This window comes from Dasypus novemcinctus, chromosome 12 (assembly GCF_030445035.2).
Source record: "Dasypus novemcinctus isolate mDasNov1 chromosome 12, mDasNov1.1.hap2, whole genome shotgun sequence".
Taxonomy (NCBI): domain Eukaryota; kingdom Metazoa; phylum Chordata; class Mammalia; order Cingulata; family Dasypodidae; genus Dasypus; species Dasypus novemcinctus.
The window spans coordinates 7,214,316-7,230,384 of NC_080684.1; the positions used below are offsets into that span (position 1 = coordinate 7,214,316).

The 16,069-nt window shown below is 36.4% G+C and overlaps 1 protein-coding gene across 16 annotated transcripts in view; it reads right to left on the bottom strand.

Moving 5' to 3' along the window:
• Positions 1-16,069, bottom strand: part of KIF21A (kinesin family member 21A) — a 158,792-nt gene that overhangs the window by 22,173 nt on the left and 120,550 nt on the right. For 6 of the 16 annotated variants that reach the window (XM_058307794.2, XM_058307788.2, XM_058307787.2 and 3 more), the window contains 6 exons: positions 15,255-15,420; positions 8,007-8,067; positions 7,557-7,611; positions 5,497-5,711; positions 3,026-3,133; positions 1,510-1,638 (listed from right to left, as the gene is read on the bottom strand). In XM_058307794.2, the coding sequence (XP_058163777.1) occupies positions 1,510-1,638; positions 3,026-3,133; positions 5,497-5,711; positions 7,557-7,611; positions 8,007-8,067; positions 15,255-15,420 (734 nt within the window). Of the gene's footprint in view, positions 1-1,509; positions 1,639-3,025; positions 3,134-5,496; positions 5,712-7,556; positions 7,612-8,006; positions 8,068-14,751; positions 14,773-15,254; positions 15,421-16,069 lie in introns of all 16 variants that reach the window. The other 10 variants (XM_058307790.2, XM_058307786.2, XM_058307795.2 and 7 more) reach the window with 3 other exon arrangements.

Below are 16,069 nucleotides of genomic sequence, written 5' to 3' on the forward strand. Positions count from 1 at the left end.
TTAATGGGATTTTAAAAACAGGTGAGCCATTCCTTTCAGACCTAACCTGGGGCCTCCAAGACTAGCTGTGAGTCTGATTATTAGGCGAGTCCATTTAGCTTCTACAATAGGCTTGAGTAGAAGGAGGACAGAATGAGTGTTGGACTGATATACGAGCAGGAAAAATGTGTGCATCTAATTCTTGCTGGTGAAAAATGTGGTCTTAGAAGGAGCCTCAAAAGAAATGGACAAGAGGTAGGGAAATTCTGGGACATGCAGAAGAGGCAGTCATTCTAAGGTTTAGCCTACGAAGGCAACAAGAGTCAAGTTATTAGTAGCCCATAGCGTTATGGAACTGAGATTAGATTGTCAATATCATCAAAAGACTGAAGGAAAACTTTTATTACTGTGACTGTAAGGCAGGTAAAATTTAATAATTTTCCATATACCTAATGAAAAGGGACTTCCAAAGACATTCCTAATGTTGTTCTATTTTCTCAATTAAATGAAAGAGAAGACAACAATATTAAAGAGCCTTTTTTGCAATAGCACACAAAAATATTCCCCATCTAGACCAGTTAAAGGGAATGCAAGCTATTAAACTAAAATCTAATCAACAATTTTATCCATAAATTAAATAGGTTAAAATTTCTTTCAAAATTGTAGTATATTTTTCTAAGTTTTTAAAGCTATTTAGCAAGATCTAAACATGCCAGACAGATTCCTAAATGGCATCTTATAAATTTCAGATACCACTGACACATAGAGGGAGAGAACAGCTCAGAAAAAAAAAAATGGGGAAGGGGTAGGAGGAGGATCAAGTACATTCACCTACAATGTTATAATTCACAATCAAAGCAGACAAGTTAGAGTTAATGAATATCTTAAGGCAGTATTATCAGTTTTGAATTCTTGCAAGAGATTCTGGTTCAATGTGGAATTTTTTTTTTCACTTTAACTTTAATGATAATTATATTTTCTTTACCCCCCCAACCTCTTTTCCCCCATGCCCCATCCTCCCCCAACTAAGTATGCTCTTTTATTCCAAGAACACAATTACTGAAGTTTTGTGGTATATTTTTCTAGAATAAGCAGTGATAACATGTCACATAAAACAATCGTCTTTGTAAGACATTATATCCAGTAAATATAAGACAATTTGCCTCTTTCAACCCAGGCTATCTGGATTAGAAGCATTTATGGGCTCTTATATGCTGATATATCCCAGGAAATTATATTCAAGCTATCTCAAAAAGATTTCAATTCTAATTTAGTTGTAAAAGAAAAGGCAAGACAAGTATTGAAAGCACAGGCATGCAAATCTACAACAGGGAATAATGTTCAGCAGGAAAATAATTTTATCTATTTTTAGTTAAACAGTTCACTTCCTTTTGGAAAAATACACAAAATATGACAAGGGTTCACACATCGGATTCCATCTCCCACACAAAGAGATGTTTTCTACAGACTGTACTGGAAAGCTCAGAATATTATGTACAGAATCAGGGCTGTTTCTCCATTTTGACTTACTTATCCTGCTGAACTGATGTGTTTCCCTGAGAAACAGTAAGTCGATTAAAAACATTCAGTTCATTACGGGGCCGGCTGGGTGGGGAAGAAGGAGGTGAAAGACTAGCCTCTGAGGTTCCAGAATCTGAGCTACAAGAAAAAAACAACATTAAATAGATGGCTTTAATTGGTTATGATGTGCTAGGAAGGCTGTAAGAAACATGCTTACAAAAAAAAATTTTTAAAAACAAACTTTTCATTAGAGAACTCCTTCCTGCCTTTTTTTTCTTCCTTCCTCTCTTCTTTTTTACTGAGATAAAAAGAACTCCGAACAATTAAAAAAACAAAACAAAACAAACATAACTGGATTTTGTTACATTGGCCACAAGATGGCACTAAAGAAAAAGTTCTGTCTCCTGAAATTTGAAGTCAGTAAAAATAAAGCCAAGCTGAATTTAAAATTCTAAACTTTTGGAATTGAGACCAAGCTGCTCCCTTTACAGATGGGGAAACAGACCCCGAGAGTTTAAAAGCAATTTGACCATTCAGCTGATTCATTCATTGCTTTATGTTGAAAGTAGTTATTTGCTCTATCTCCCATCTCCCAAATGCTCTTGACACATTTGATACAGTACAAACAGGCAAATTACACTTTCAAACACAGGAAGAAAGGATAAGGCTTGTTTCCATGACACTCAAGAGATCTAAACCAGTGGTCAAAGAGGAGTGTGTACATTTTGTCGTAGGAGAGGAGATACGAGAACTTTTTATAATTACTTATATATTAAAGAAATTAGGGAAATTAGCTTTACTAATATTTCAACACAGACTGGCATTGATCCTCTCACTCAAGGACATGCCAAGAGATCCACCTGTCCCAGGCAGCACCTGAGGCAGCCTGGGGGGAGAGGGTGAGCACAGAGCAGTAGGATGGCAGTGGCTCCAGCCGTCAACCCGCTGCGTGTTGCATCACCTCAGTTCACATGTGCCCAGTTCCATGGCTCATCAGACCACGTTACGTCGTGCTAAGTAAACTAGCCCTCACAAGACACACACAAACATGGCTTTTAAAAGGTTCCTACAAAGACACAATATAAACATAAGAGAATGATATGAAAACTACACAGCTAAGACACCTTATGACTAATAATAGCTTTTTGTCAGTCACTTAAGAGAAGTCAAAATTAACTTTAAAACTTTCTAGGAGACCACTTAACATACAGATTGAATGCATTATCTTTAACAATATGCCTCATCTCCATTGTATACTGATGCACACGATGAGGTACACATATAATTGAAAAACAGATGAGTGCACATGAATAAGGACAAGTGCTCAAATATTTTTATAGGTATGTGTGTGACCAAGAAAGTTAGAGGACCACTTAGCCAACAGGTGACTTGACTGTCTTAATCAGTCAACTCAGTCACAACCACAGAGCCAGCCTAAACCTGGAAAATACTTTCGCTATTGTCTTTTAGCATATAAGTGCAGCATTCTATTCAGTCTAGCAGATAAAAAGCATTAGTAACTTACAGTTTCTGTTCCTTGGCCTTGGGTTTTTCTGCTTTCTCATATGCCTTTCTCCTTGTTATAGGGGAAGGCTCTGGTATTTTCTTTTCTGATAGAGATGACTGTCTAGAACTAAAATAAAAAGAGATTCTTTAATCATCCAGTTTAAAATGTATGCACATATAACCACATTTGGAATATACTCAACCAAAACTTTTTAATAGATTTCCAACTGACACTAGAGAAAGATAATTATTGGAAAAAGAAATAACCAGGATAGGAAAATATGACTTCTTTTTAGCTGATGAAAGTTTGACAGCTATATATTTTATTGTTAAATTCGCAATCTAAATATGTGAAAAACTATTATATTTGAATGTAAATATCAGTCCTGCAATACCAAATAGCTATAATATGTATTATATTTTAAACGGGAATGTTTGAGTTTGATTAAAATTGCTTTAGTTGAGGAAAAATTGTCTTTACAATTTTACAACAAAAATATTAGAATATCAAAATATGAAAAACAATGAGATTTAATGAATATTTAGAAATAGCTACAAAATAGTACTGTAGGTGATCACACACACACACACAAACAAGAACACAATTATTTTACTTGGCTAGGATTTAGGTATTGATTAGTAGCCATGTAAATTTTAGTAATAAAACTATTTCTGTCTTTATATTATAAACTATATATATGGAATTGCTCCTAAGTAATTAAAACTCAAATTTTAATTTTCATGTACAGTGGTAATGGATTTTAATTGGGAAAAAAATGCATCTTTGCTCCCCTTGACTAAGAATACTGATATGAAAAAAAATTAAGGAAATTAGGAAGATCCCCAAAATGGGCTTACATGATAAATTCTGTTTTTAAATGAACACTAAAGATAATTAAACTTTGTGTGACAGATTTTTCTAAACAGAGGAAATAAAATTTTAGAATTTCTATATCATTTAAATCATATCGGCCACTTGAGAAAATTATTTACTTCATGCAAGAAAAACAAAGCACTAAATGGCTTATAAAAGCTACTGCACCAAGCCTGTGGCAACCTCTTACATTTGTAGAGAACCATATAAGCATCTGAATTGATGAAAACTCAAAAATAGGCTATATGAAGAGACAAAGTCTAGATATTTTCTACAACCCGAAGGATATGTTTTTAAAAGGACAAAAGGCAAAAAGAAGGTATTACCTGAATCTGGATTCCAGGCCATAGGTTAAGTCTTGAGGTTCCAAAAGTCTTTATGCATCTGACAGATTAAATGCTGAATGCATGCAGATTCCTAAAATCTGTCCTCCTTCTATATCACTGACCTCACCAAAACAATTTCCTCTATGTTCATCTTACCACAAAAGCACTGAAGCCATAAGCTACGCTGGTTAGCAGTCTCTAACTGCAAATCCAATAGTTAATTACATAGGCACCTCAAGCACATGCAAGAAAGTTCTGTCATCATTAAAATTAATTTTGAAACGAAGGTAGAAGATGGAATTACTCAATGGAAGACAACAGAAATATCTTCCTAAAATGAAGAATATTATGGGAAACAGAGAATATTCAGGTGGATAAAGTTTCTTTTTTATTAATTGCAGGGTCATATAGTGTGTACCACTTTTTTTCCATATTATTCAATGTAGCAATATATTTATTCCATACATCATTTGCTAGAGCATACAAGAGGATTAGTTTGAAAAAAATATAATTAAAATTCTTTGCCAATGAATGATCTAATTTTAACTATCAAAGCATACACACAAAAACACATATACACAATCACACACACAAAACATACACACATTTGCCTGGGTAGGGAAATTTTCCTTTGTCCTCAAAACGGTAATGAAAAAATTCTAAGTAAGATTTGTTTTGACTGGAATGTCTTAATATAAAATGGGAAAGAGAATATTCCCCTCTTCAAGTCTTTAAAATACCAATAAAACACTTTGTGCTACCTTCATCCCAAATGTGCAATGTGCTTAAGGTAAAGATTAGGAAAGCTCAAAATGTTTTAAGTTTTTAATTGATAACTCTCTTTTTCTTTTAAAGGGTCAGCAAAGGTTTGTCATTCTGATCAGGCTCTTAGAACCAGAACATACGCAACTTGGAGTAAATGTAAGTCATTAAAGTATCTGTTTATATATAATGGTTTTATAGGTACCATTTTAGAATAATCTAATTCAGGTGATTCTAAATTAAATTTTCTGTCTGCAACTCATAACTCAGCCATTACAAAAAATTTTTATAAACCTTAAGTATAATCTTAAAATTTAGAGACAAGTAATTAAAAAAAGTACATCTCATCTTAAATGATTTTGTATGTCCAAAAAATTAGGGAAAACAAAACACTGAACAGAAATTACTTTGAAAACCAGAAATCTTATTTACAGAAGTTAAAAAAAAATAGAAATAAGAAATTAGCAACATGCATATATTTTTTTTAAAGCCAAAGAAAGAAAGTTAGTGTAGCTGGGCCAGACTTACATGCCACCTATCTTAGAAGGTAAGCCGGACGGGGGAAGGAGCTCTTTCTCCCTAGCAGAGGTAGCACTTGTCTCTGCATTCATTCCAATCTCTGGCCCTTCGGCAACCGGCACAAGAGGGCCAGGCAAGGAGGCATCTCCTGCACTAATGTCTGAAGCTAGGTCACTGCTGTCTGCATACAGCAATTCCATTTGAGTAGTGGTTCTCCTTCGGGCCTGGTCAGGAAAGGAAAGGAAAAGCAATCAGGAGCAAATTTCGCAGAAGAATGTGTTTAGGGAATCGAGATTTAATATGAACCTGACATAGGTATAAACACTTAGTGCGTCTTTTCTAGCCAGTGAGTGAAACTTAGCATGCAAAATAATAAGGCAGAACCATCTTCAGATTAAGATTTTTAGAGCCAACATTTGTACCAAACTTCTGATGTGCCAGGAACTACTAATCAATTTAGCATATTATCCCAACTCACAGATGAGGAAACTGAGGCAGAGAGGAGCTGAGTAAGTGCCCAAGGTCACACAGCTAGAAGTGGCAAAGCCAGATTCAAAACAACCTGCCTCCAACATTCCTGGGCTATTCCACCACTTGTGGTCAGCTCCTTCAATACGTTATTAAAGAATCAAAAGAAACTAAACCAAAAGGTACCTGCAGGGAAGCATAACTTAATTCTGATTTTCCCCATGCTTAGACACTTTAGTATCAATTTTTAAATATTTTTCTCAATTTTTGACCCTGTTCCCCTGATGCCTTAACTGCTGGCTAACTCAACACCAGGCAGTCAGCACGGAGGCAGGTAAAGCCCATTTTCCTAGACTCTAAGCACATTACAAGCATTCATTTTCCTTACTCTTGAAAACCCAATGACTGCTCTGTTAATGTTCAAACTTGGTAGCTGAAATCCTAATGTGATAACAGAACAAGGTGTTCACCAGATTATAAACCTCTAGAGGACAGGTACCCTGTTTTACTCAACTTGACATACCCTGCATTTAATACAGGGCTGGTACAAACCTATTTAAAATACATAGTCATTGTCATTATTTCAATGAGTGAAAAAAATACATATATGAGATTCTTTTAGGCATTTTTGCAGCTCAAAAGTATTTTAAAGACTGGGACACTCTACTTGAAAATTCTTATTTCTGATTTCTCTTGGAAAAAAACAGAAGATCTTGGGGAAAAAAAAGAAGCCTAAGTCCCACATTCCCACATGCAAGAGTTGAGTGGTGGCTATTTATTTTAGATGGGGCATGTGCACCAGCTAACCGTGTTTATCCCCACTCATCATTTTACATCCAACCAAAGTACTCATGACATTATCTGATTAACCACTGTGGGCCTTAAATCTGTCCTGTCAATTTGTACAGTATTTATCTTCCAGGTCTGATTCTATTCATTCATTCAGTAAATACTGACTAAGCACTCTGAGAATCCTTTGTTTTCGAACATCTCAAGATAATGAGTTAATTCATAAAGTACCAATGCTAGCATGTTCAATCTGAAATGTACAGTATGTAGCCCACACATTTAGCAGCATGTACCATGTACATATTTTTTAAATCTCACTCATATGCATTACATTCTCACAAGTTTTTAACATAACATGATGACTAAAGGTTGACTTATTTAAACCATCTCAGGATACTAAACAAGACAAAACAAAAGAGACCCTTATGAACGAAGGAGAAGCATAAAATTACCTGCACTCTAAATGATCTGACATTGTATGCTACTGTATGCCCCTCCAGGGTCTATTATTTATTAATAGCCAACCAACAGTTAAGAACTGGTCTCCATAATCACATCTTATCCAGAGAAAAAAGTGCAAGAATACAGTAAATCCTAAATCCAACAAGGAGGAATTTTTCAATTCAATATATTTTATTACCAATTAAAGGGGAATATGATAAAGGTTTAAATTTCTTGAACTTGGGAGAACTTTTTAAAAGAATGCCTATTTGCTAATCTATTAAGAGTGCAGCTTGAGGCCTTTGCTTTTAATAGAAATAAGAAAGAACAGTGAAAAAAAAAGTTTGGTTGGTATTTTCAGTTCTCCTTACCTTGCTCTTAGGTTTCACTTCACCACAAAGTTTCATAAGGTCTGAAGACAGTGTGCTATTTGCAAAAAAATAATTAACCACAAGATTAAAGGGAACTTGTTATAGAAAACTGTACATCCCTTATGTTTACAGCAATGAGAAAAAGTTACATGTATTTGGAAAACATATTTACTTAACTTTATATACAATATATAAAATCAAAATGTTATTTTCTTAATTAAAAAATAATTCCTTTTTCCTTAAATATCCCAAATATTTTTATTCTAAAATACTTATAATAGTTAGGCATGACTGAGTTTGTTTTCCATATTATTGCTTCTAGTGATATTCACTTAACCATAAAACTCAAAATTATTTCTACTTTATCGTAACTTTTAAGTAGCAAGATAAAAATATTAAAAGTATTATAGAAACAAGTCGATTGTATTACATTTCAAAAGACTCTCTTACCTTCCCTCTGATCCTGGGCTGTTTAAAGGTGCATCCTCATCAGTGCTATCCTCCACATTTTCTAAAAAATGTCCAAAATATAATTATTATTGACATATCACAGTCCAAATGGTGATGGCAATTTCTAATGTATAATAAACATCAGCCCAAAGTCTCAGGATGGGTACTTTGGTTTTAGTAACTGAATGAAAGTGGATAGAATTATAGAAACATATTCCTAAGGAATTCCTTTATGTATATGTCCAAGGATGAGGAAAAACGTTCAAAAGAGGGCAGCCATAGTTTGAAACACAGAACAAGATTCACAGGATGGGAATGAGATTGCATATTTAATCAGAGTATGTATAAATAGGTATATATTTTTCAGTTATGTGTTTATCCCATGTCATCCAAACACATGAAAATCCAGAGTAAGATTATGTCAGATTAAAGAAAATGCTATAGGAGCTCCCTTTCATATGCTGTGAAACTGCATAAATGTGAAAACTGTGAAAACTGTGTAAATGTAAATGTGTTTGTTAAACTTTAACAGTTATTCTAACTTATTTAAGTGGAAAATGCCTTCAAGTTGTGTGTGTGTGTGTGTGTGTGAAGGTATTGAGAAGTCACATCAGCATGCAGCTCATTCACAAGTACACAGAAGACAAGTCTTTCATGCAAGTTTTGTGAACTAATACAAATGAACCATTGCTATTTCAGAATAACTCTAGCAGCCTTGTAAAAAGGGGAGAGAAAAACAAATGTATAAACCTAGTAGGAAGTCAGCAAATAAAAGTCACAGGAAAGTAAACTATTCAAAATATCAGTGAATCCCTAATGTGGTGCAGGTTTTTTTAAATGCATACAATTTATTATGAAATCATTCCACAAAGCTGAAAATAAAGAGAATATTATAAATATTAATGAAAAATATATGGGATTGGTCTCCTTAGATCCTTTAATTTTGTCTCATACAGGTAGACTGTTCATATGATCAACTAATACAAGGGTTCTTAAAATTTTGTTCCACAGATCCTTTTGCCAGACCCCTTACGAAGTCCACACTATACTATGTATTATTTAATAAATAGATCACACCTGCACTAATATGTCCCCAAAAGAATTTTTTGAATTGAAATTCAAGCTCACAGATCCCTTGTTAATAACTCCCAATTACTGTTTACTCTCGACTGATATGCACTTTCTTCCTCACTATTTAGCCGGAACTTTGATGGAAATTCAGCATACTTGACGGAGTACCTAACGTGGAGTCACAGGCCCCTACAATTACTTTCTGAAGTGAAGGAAACGGTGGTCTTGAGGCAGAGCGCCTCCAAGCCCGGCATTAGAGGGAGGCTCGAGGGCTTTTCCACAGACCGGATGACTGAGTGCTAAGCAGACTGAATTAGTCAGTGTGAGAGAAAAAGCAGTTGCAAAACCATGGTAAACCTAGCCTCTATTTTCCCAAATATAAAAGTGGGCCAATATTTGCTATTATTTTCTTAAAAAGAGTAACGAAACCAGATACTACATTGACTATGTATGTTGAGTACACTGAAACCAGACAGTAGGTTGAAAAAATCCCTCTGCTCCTGCTGAGGCGTGTATGCCTCACGTGGAGATGTTACGGTTCACCACAACCAGCCTCGCCGCGGCACAGAGCTCCCCACCAGTCACTGAGGCAGACCCTCCAGCAGGCCGGAAGCATAATGCCCAGAGGACAGTGACCACCTGGACACACCATTGCCTCGCAGTTCTAGTCTCAACTCTCATGAGCTGTAACCCATGACCAACTTCTTTTCTCATCACAGCAGCACTCCAGCTGCAGGCAGAAATTTAAAAGTCCCAGATGCCATAAAGTGCATCCGTATCAGTTTCAGTCTCTGGACATTAAGATGTTTATGTAAGAAAAGCCTGAAGTCGCGTGCAGAAAAAGGTTAACCTAGCAGCTCCAAGACCGCTCCCCGGGAGGCCTGCATGTGAGGCTGACCTCTGGCACCGGGAGCCTGGCTCTCATGTCCCCAGGCAACGGCCTGCTACCCCCAGATCACTGGTGCAGCAGGAGGGCTTATGCCGACTCTCTGCCTTCCTCCGGGAAGTCGGGGTTTCTGCCTTGCTAGGCAGAGGGTGCCTACGTGAGCAGTCCCCAGTAAAGGCTGGGAGTGCCCTCCAATAGGCTTTCCTAAGTAGGAGCATCACGCACGTTGCTTCATTTCCGTCCCCTAAGGAACCCCTCATGGGAGGGAGAGCGAAAGGAAGCCTGTGTGTGCATTCCTCCATCCGCATCTTTTTTCTTAGGATCCAGTTATATATTCATACTGCATCGCTGTAAGAAATCTTAGTTCGAGCACAATTATAGTACCATGTGTCCTAGGAAATCTCCGAACACAAGAGTGAAGTTGGTGCCCCTCTGCCAGGAGTGATTCTTCTCTGGTCCCTCTTCGACCTCTTCTGTTTCCTCGCTCATTCTTTTCCTTCTTTCAAAATTCAGCTCAAGCATTACCTTCTCCAGAAGGCCACCATCAAAACTCCTCTGTTTCCTTCGGGTGGCCCACATCTGTGCTCCCATAATGCCTGAATGTATCTCAATCACTGCCCTCACTACAATGTAACCTAGCCTGTCCACGGTCTGTCACCCTCACCAAGACACCAAGTTCCTGAGAGCAGCATTTGTGTCTTATTGATCTTTTAATCCCACCACCCAGCCTAATGCTTGACAGGAAACTGGAGCTAAATAAATGTTTTTAAAGCAATGTATCTATGACTGTGCAGCTGTGGATTTAGCTTCCTTTTTCTTTCTTTCATCCACGCCTCTCTTCCAGCTCCTCTGACAAATTTCTGCCATGGAACCCATTTACATCAGCTAAATGGGTTACCACTCTGCTCCCAGCCCTTCTTTGGCTATGAATAATTGAAAGTTCATGCAATGAGTCTAGGAGGCTTCTACTACTGGTGAAAGAGTAACACTGCTCCTCAAATTAGTGGTTTAACATTGTTCTGCAGGAAAGGACACCAGAAAGGGCAAAGACTTTTTTGTCCAAACTAAAAGATATCATGGAATGAAATAAAAATATAACCTGAGGGGAGCAGAAGTAGCTTAGTGGTTGAGCTCCTGCTTCCCATGTACATGTCCCAGGTTCAAGCCCTGGTACTTTATTAAAAAACCAACGACAACAACAAAATAAATATATATAACTTGAGCCACCAACAAGAAATAGGAGGAGGAAGAAGGAACACAGAAGGAGAAAAAGAAACATCCTTGATTAACGCATGGAATGGCAAAAACAAAAACAAAAACAAAACAACCTACAATGTAGATTTTTAAATAATAGGTTCTAGTCTTCAGTCCACATACTTGAACAGCCTGCCTAAATTCCTTAATGTAACCAACTCTAGTTCTTCTACCTTCCCTGTTACAATTTGAGCAGCTCAAAAATAGTAGATTTTCTGTATCTTTATTTTGTAGCTCATACTAAGGAAATGTTCTTTTTAGATTAACATGCAGTGTAAACATCTAAAAATTCAAATAGCTCATGTATTTTATTTCTACAACATCTTGACATTTACAATAAATGCAGATTACTGTTCTTACTACACATAGGTAAATTATATTTAATCTTCCAGTTACCTTCCTTCCCTCTAAGAATAAGCATTTGGAAAACTTTGACAGATAAGCAATTAGAAAAAAAAGTTAAGATCAAATTGAAAAAAATAATTTTAATTAAATAATCACTTCTAAATACTCATTCAGACAAAATGCAAAATTCCTCCAGTACTCTTGGTCTCTTAACATGGTTCACATGTAAAAATATTTTCTAAATCATAAAACACCCTAGAAATGTAAGGAAATGTGATAATGATGAAATAATATTAAATTAGACACCCCATGGCTTTTTAAAATACTGCCTTGTTAACTCTAACATTAACTCCAGACAAATATCATAGATATTTTGTACTCAAAACAAGATGAATATAAATAAGTGCTAAGAGTAGGGAGAGATGTTACTGGTGGGTGTAGTTCAAGTGAATGTTGTAGAGGCAGGAGGAAAAGGTAAGAAATCTCTGTACTTGATAAGCTCAAATCACCTTCTCACTTGAAAAAATTATACTATGATTACAAATATTGTTTCAGTCTGTTAAGAGAAAATCCTTTGAACAGTTTCTTCCATTTAGAATATTGAAAATGTGTGCCTAATTTTACAAAAAATATATGAGATTTGAGCAAACATATACCAAAGACACTATATTGGTTCCAATGAAAGATATTTATGAGGTTAGAAAAATAGAGACAAGTTAAGAGAGTTTAAAAATTAAAAAGGACCATATATTCCCTTTTTTTCCTATCAGAAAGAGTAACTCAGAGTTTAAAAAACTGGAGCCATTAAAGGAGTTTGTCAAGTGAAAAGGCAGCCTACTCAATGGGAGAAAATATTTGGTAACCATTTATCTAATAAGGGTCTAATATCCAGCATGTATAAAGAAATCCTGTAACTCGAAAATAAAAGGACAAACAACCCATTAAAAAATGGGCAAAAGATTTGAATAGACCCATTTCCAAAGAAGAAATACAGATGGCTAAAAAGCATATGAACAGAGTTTGCCAGAAGTTATGTTCTCTTAAAAAAAAAAAAACACTTTCTTCTATGCCACATGGACCAGACCTGGGTCACATGTCCACCTTTAGCTTCAAGGGAGTCTGAGAAGCCTTTATACTAGACGAAGGCATCATGAGTGGTCTTTGTGTAGAGAGTCTACAATGTAAAGTTCATGACAGGGATCTCCCTCAAAAATGTCCTGACATTTGTGTCCTATCAATTATACCACATCATGAATGTAATGTAACAGTAGACTATCTTCAGCCTCAAGAACAACAACAAAAAGCACATGAAGAGAGGCTCAACATCACTAGCTATTAGGAAAATGCCAATCAAAACTATAATGAGATATCCTCTTACACCCATTAGACTGGTGGCTATCAAAAAAACAGAGGATGTGGAGGAATGGGAACCCTCATCCACTGCTGGTGGGAATGTAAAACAGCGCAGTCATTGTGCAGGACAGTTTAGTGGTTCCTCAGGAAGCTAAGTATGGACCTGCCATATGATACAGCAAATTCACTGCTGGGTATATACCCAGAAGAATTGACAATAGGGACACAAACAGATAGATGCATACCAATGTTCAGTGCAGCATTATTCACTACTGCCAAAAATAGGAAGTAATCCAAGTGTCCATCAACAGATGAATGGATAAGTAAATTGTAAGTATGTATACATACATACACACACACACAAGGGAGAATTACTCAGCTGTAAGAAGGAATGCAGTATTACACATGAGATAACATGAAAGAGTCTTGAGGACCTTATGCGGAGTGAAGTAAGCCAGTCCTGAAGGACAAATATTACATGCCCTCACTGATGTGAGCAGACTCACAGAGCTAGAGTCTGGAAGGCAGGTTATCAGGAGACATAAAGAGAGCAGAGGTTGGTAAGCTGATGCCCATATGGGCAAAATCTATGATAAGGTGGAAGGGTGTGGTTGGGTAGTAGAAGGGGGTGATTAACAGTACAGGAATGTGATTGGGGTCGATAATGCTGGAATGTGAGGGGGAGCAGGGCAGGGGCTTGGGGGTTGGACTATCCATTGGAACTGAGGGAAGGCTGGAGGAAGGAACAAGTAAACTCTGGGGGATTTGGTCTGTGGTTCAAACTACAATGGTGGGAATGTTCTTTTGGCAAATATGGCAGGGGAAGTTTACTGGTGCAGGGTGTCAGGGGTGGGGGGTTATGTGGGAAAGGGCACACTGGGGCATGCTTCTGTGGAATATAAAAGTGTTCATCTTATCATAGGGTGTTATCTCAGTGGGTGGAGAACCATACGATAAAAAAGATAAATATTAAACTCCCCTTCTGGAGAGTCCTGCTCTGTTCTCAATTAGAGGGGTAAGAATCTGTCAAAAATATAGGCAGTGCCTAATAAAACAAAACAGACCAATATGTCAAGTCCTCAATATTATTGCATGTAATGATGATCCTCATTCCTCAAAAACTGCAACAGTCATTACCATCGATAGGTTCTGGTGGGGGCGGGGGTGGGAGAATTGAATAGATGGAACATGGCATTTTTAGGGCGTTGGAATTGTTCTGCATGATCTTGCAATGATGGATACAGGCCATGATAAATTTTGCCAAAACCTATAAAAGTGTGTGGTACAAAATGTAAACCTATAAAAGGGTATGGCACAAAATATAAACCATAATGTAAACCACTGCCCATGGTTAGTAGCAATGCTTCAATATTTGCTTGTCAATTGTAACAAATGTACCATACTCATGTAAGATGTTATTAATAAGGGAAAATGTGAGAAGGGGAGGGGGTGGGGTATATGGGAATCCTCTATATTTTCTGTTACTTTTCCGTAATCTAAAGTTTCTTTGAAAATAAAGCAAAAAATAAAAAATAAAAAAATAAGATACTGGGGGGAGGGAAGACTTGGAGCCATACCTGGAGCTCAAATAATAAAAGAGATAATGAACTAAAGCATACTTCTTTAAACACGTAAGGATTTTAAAATCAGAAATGCTTAATAAAGACAAAAGACTTAGTATGTTTGTAGTCATAGATACATTTGAAAAAAATATCATGCAAAAAACAGTTGGCTGCCAAAAAATTTTTTTTAGAATAAGATGTACCACAATTATTGTACATGAACAATTAGTAATTCATGCAGCTGTAGGGTACACAGAAAGCTCAACATACTTACCTAATGATACGCTATCTAGATCTGTATAAATAACAGCAAAAAGGAAACAAAAAGCAACACTCCAATCAAAATAGATCCAATGTCAAGAACTCCCACATAAAACCACCTTCTGTAGCATTTATAAAATACATAGAATAGATGCCATAGCAAACACTTATAAATTTATTTTTAAGGCAATTAGATATGCAGAGTACAGTAATGAAACTTGGTTAATAAAGTAATTCAAATAACCAAATTAGAAAATTGGTTGATTTTCTTTATCTATAGAAACTAATCGCTTAAAAGGGTTAAGTCAGTCTTTTTTAAGTTGGTAATTATTTCTTGGAACAACAATAATTACTTCCCCCAAAATTTACACATGCAAATTAAAGAAGGAATAATTATTAAAAAGCAAAAGTAAATATAGCATCTATTCAAGTCAAGTTATAGAGAAAAGAGGTATAACATGCTCAAAGAACAAAGCTACCATGCAATTTATTTAACTCAAATTTAGTCCAAATTACCTTGTAAAGCATGTCCTAGCAAAGCATCTAGCTCAGGATTTAACTCTGCTTTCTCTTTCAACATGTGGAATAGGAGCTGGTTTTGTGTAGCACTGGTTATCTCGGTTTGTTTAAGCCGACCTTCAAGTACTTTAATTTGAGCCTCTTTCTGGGCAGCCTGAAGACCCTATAAGAACAACAAAATAAAAACAAAAACAAAAAATCTAGGTCATACACACACCATCTCCCACATAAAGATCTGTATCAAACAGCAAGTGCAAATGATGCATGGACTTTGATATCAAATAGACCTGTGTTCAAACCCCTACTCTGCTCTTCACTAGCTTGGTGACCATGGGCAAGTTACCTTTTCTTCCTGATCATCAGTTTTGTCATTCATAAAATGATACGAATAATACCTACTTCCTACCATTCTATGCAGAATCAACGAGAGAACAAAACATAAAGGATCTACACAGTTCCTTTGTGGAGAAAAATGAATCAGAAATCATTATTTAACTCAACTTCCATCTCTATTAGAAAAGAAAATACCAGAGCCTTCTGCTCTAACAAGGAGAAAGGGGGAAAGTGGCTGTGTGGCTCAAGCAATTGAGCTCCCATTTACCATATGGAGGACCTGTGTCTGATTCCCAGGACCTCCCAGTGAAAAAAGGAAAAAGGCCTCCTCCCAGAAGAGGCACAGGCCCCTATGCAGTGAAGCAATGCACAAAAAAGACAATTACGCAGCCAGATAGGAAAACAAAACAAAAAAAACAAGGAGAAAGGCATATGAGAAAGCAGAAAAATCCAAGGCCAATGAATAAAAACAGTAGGTT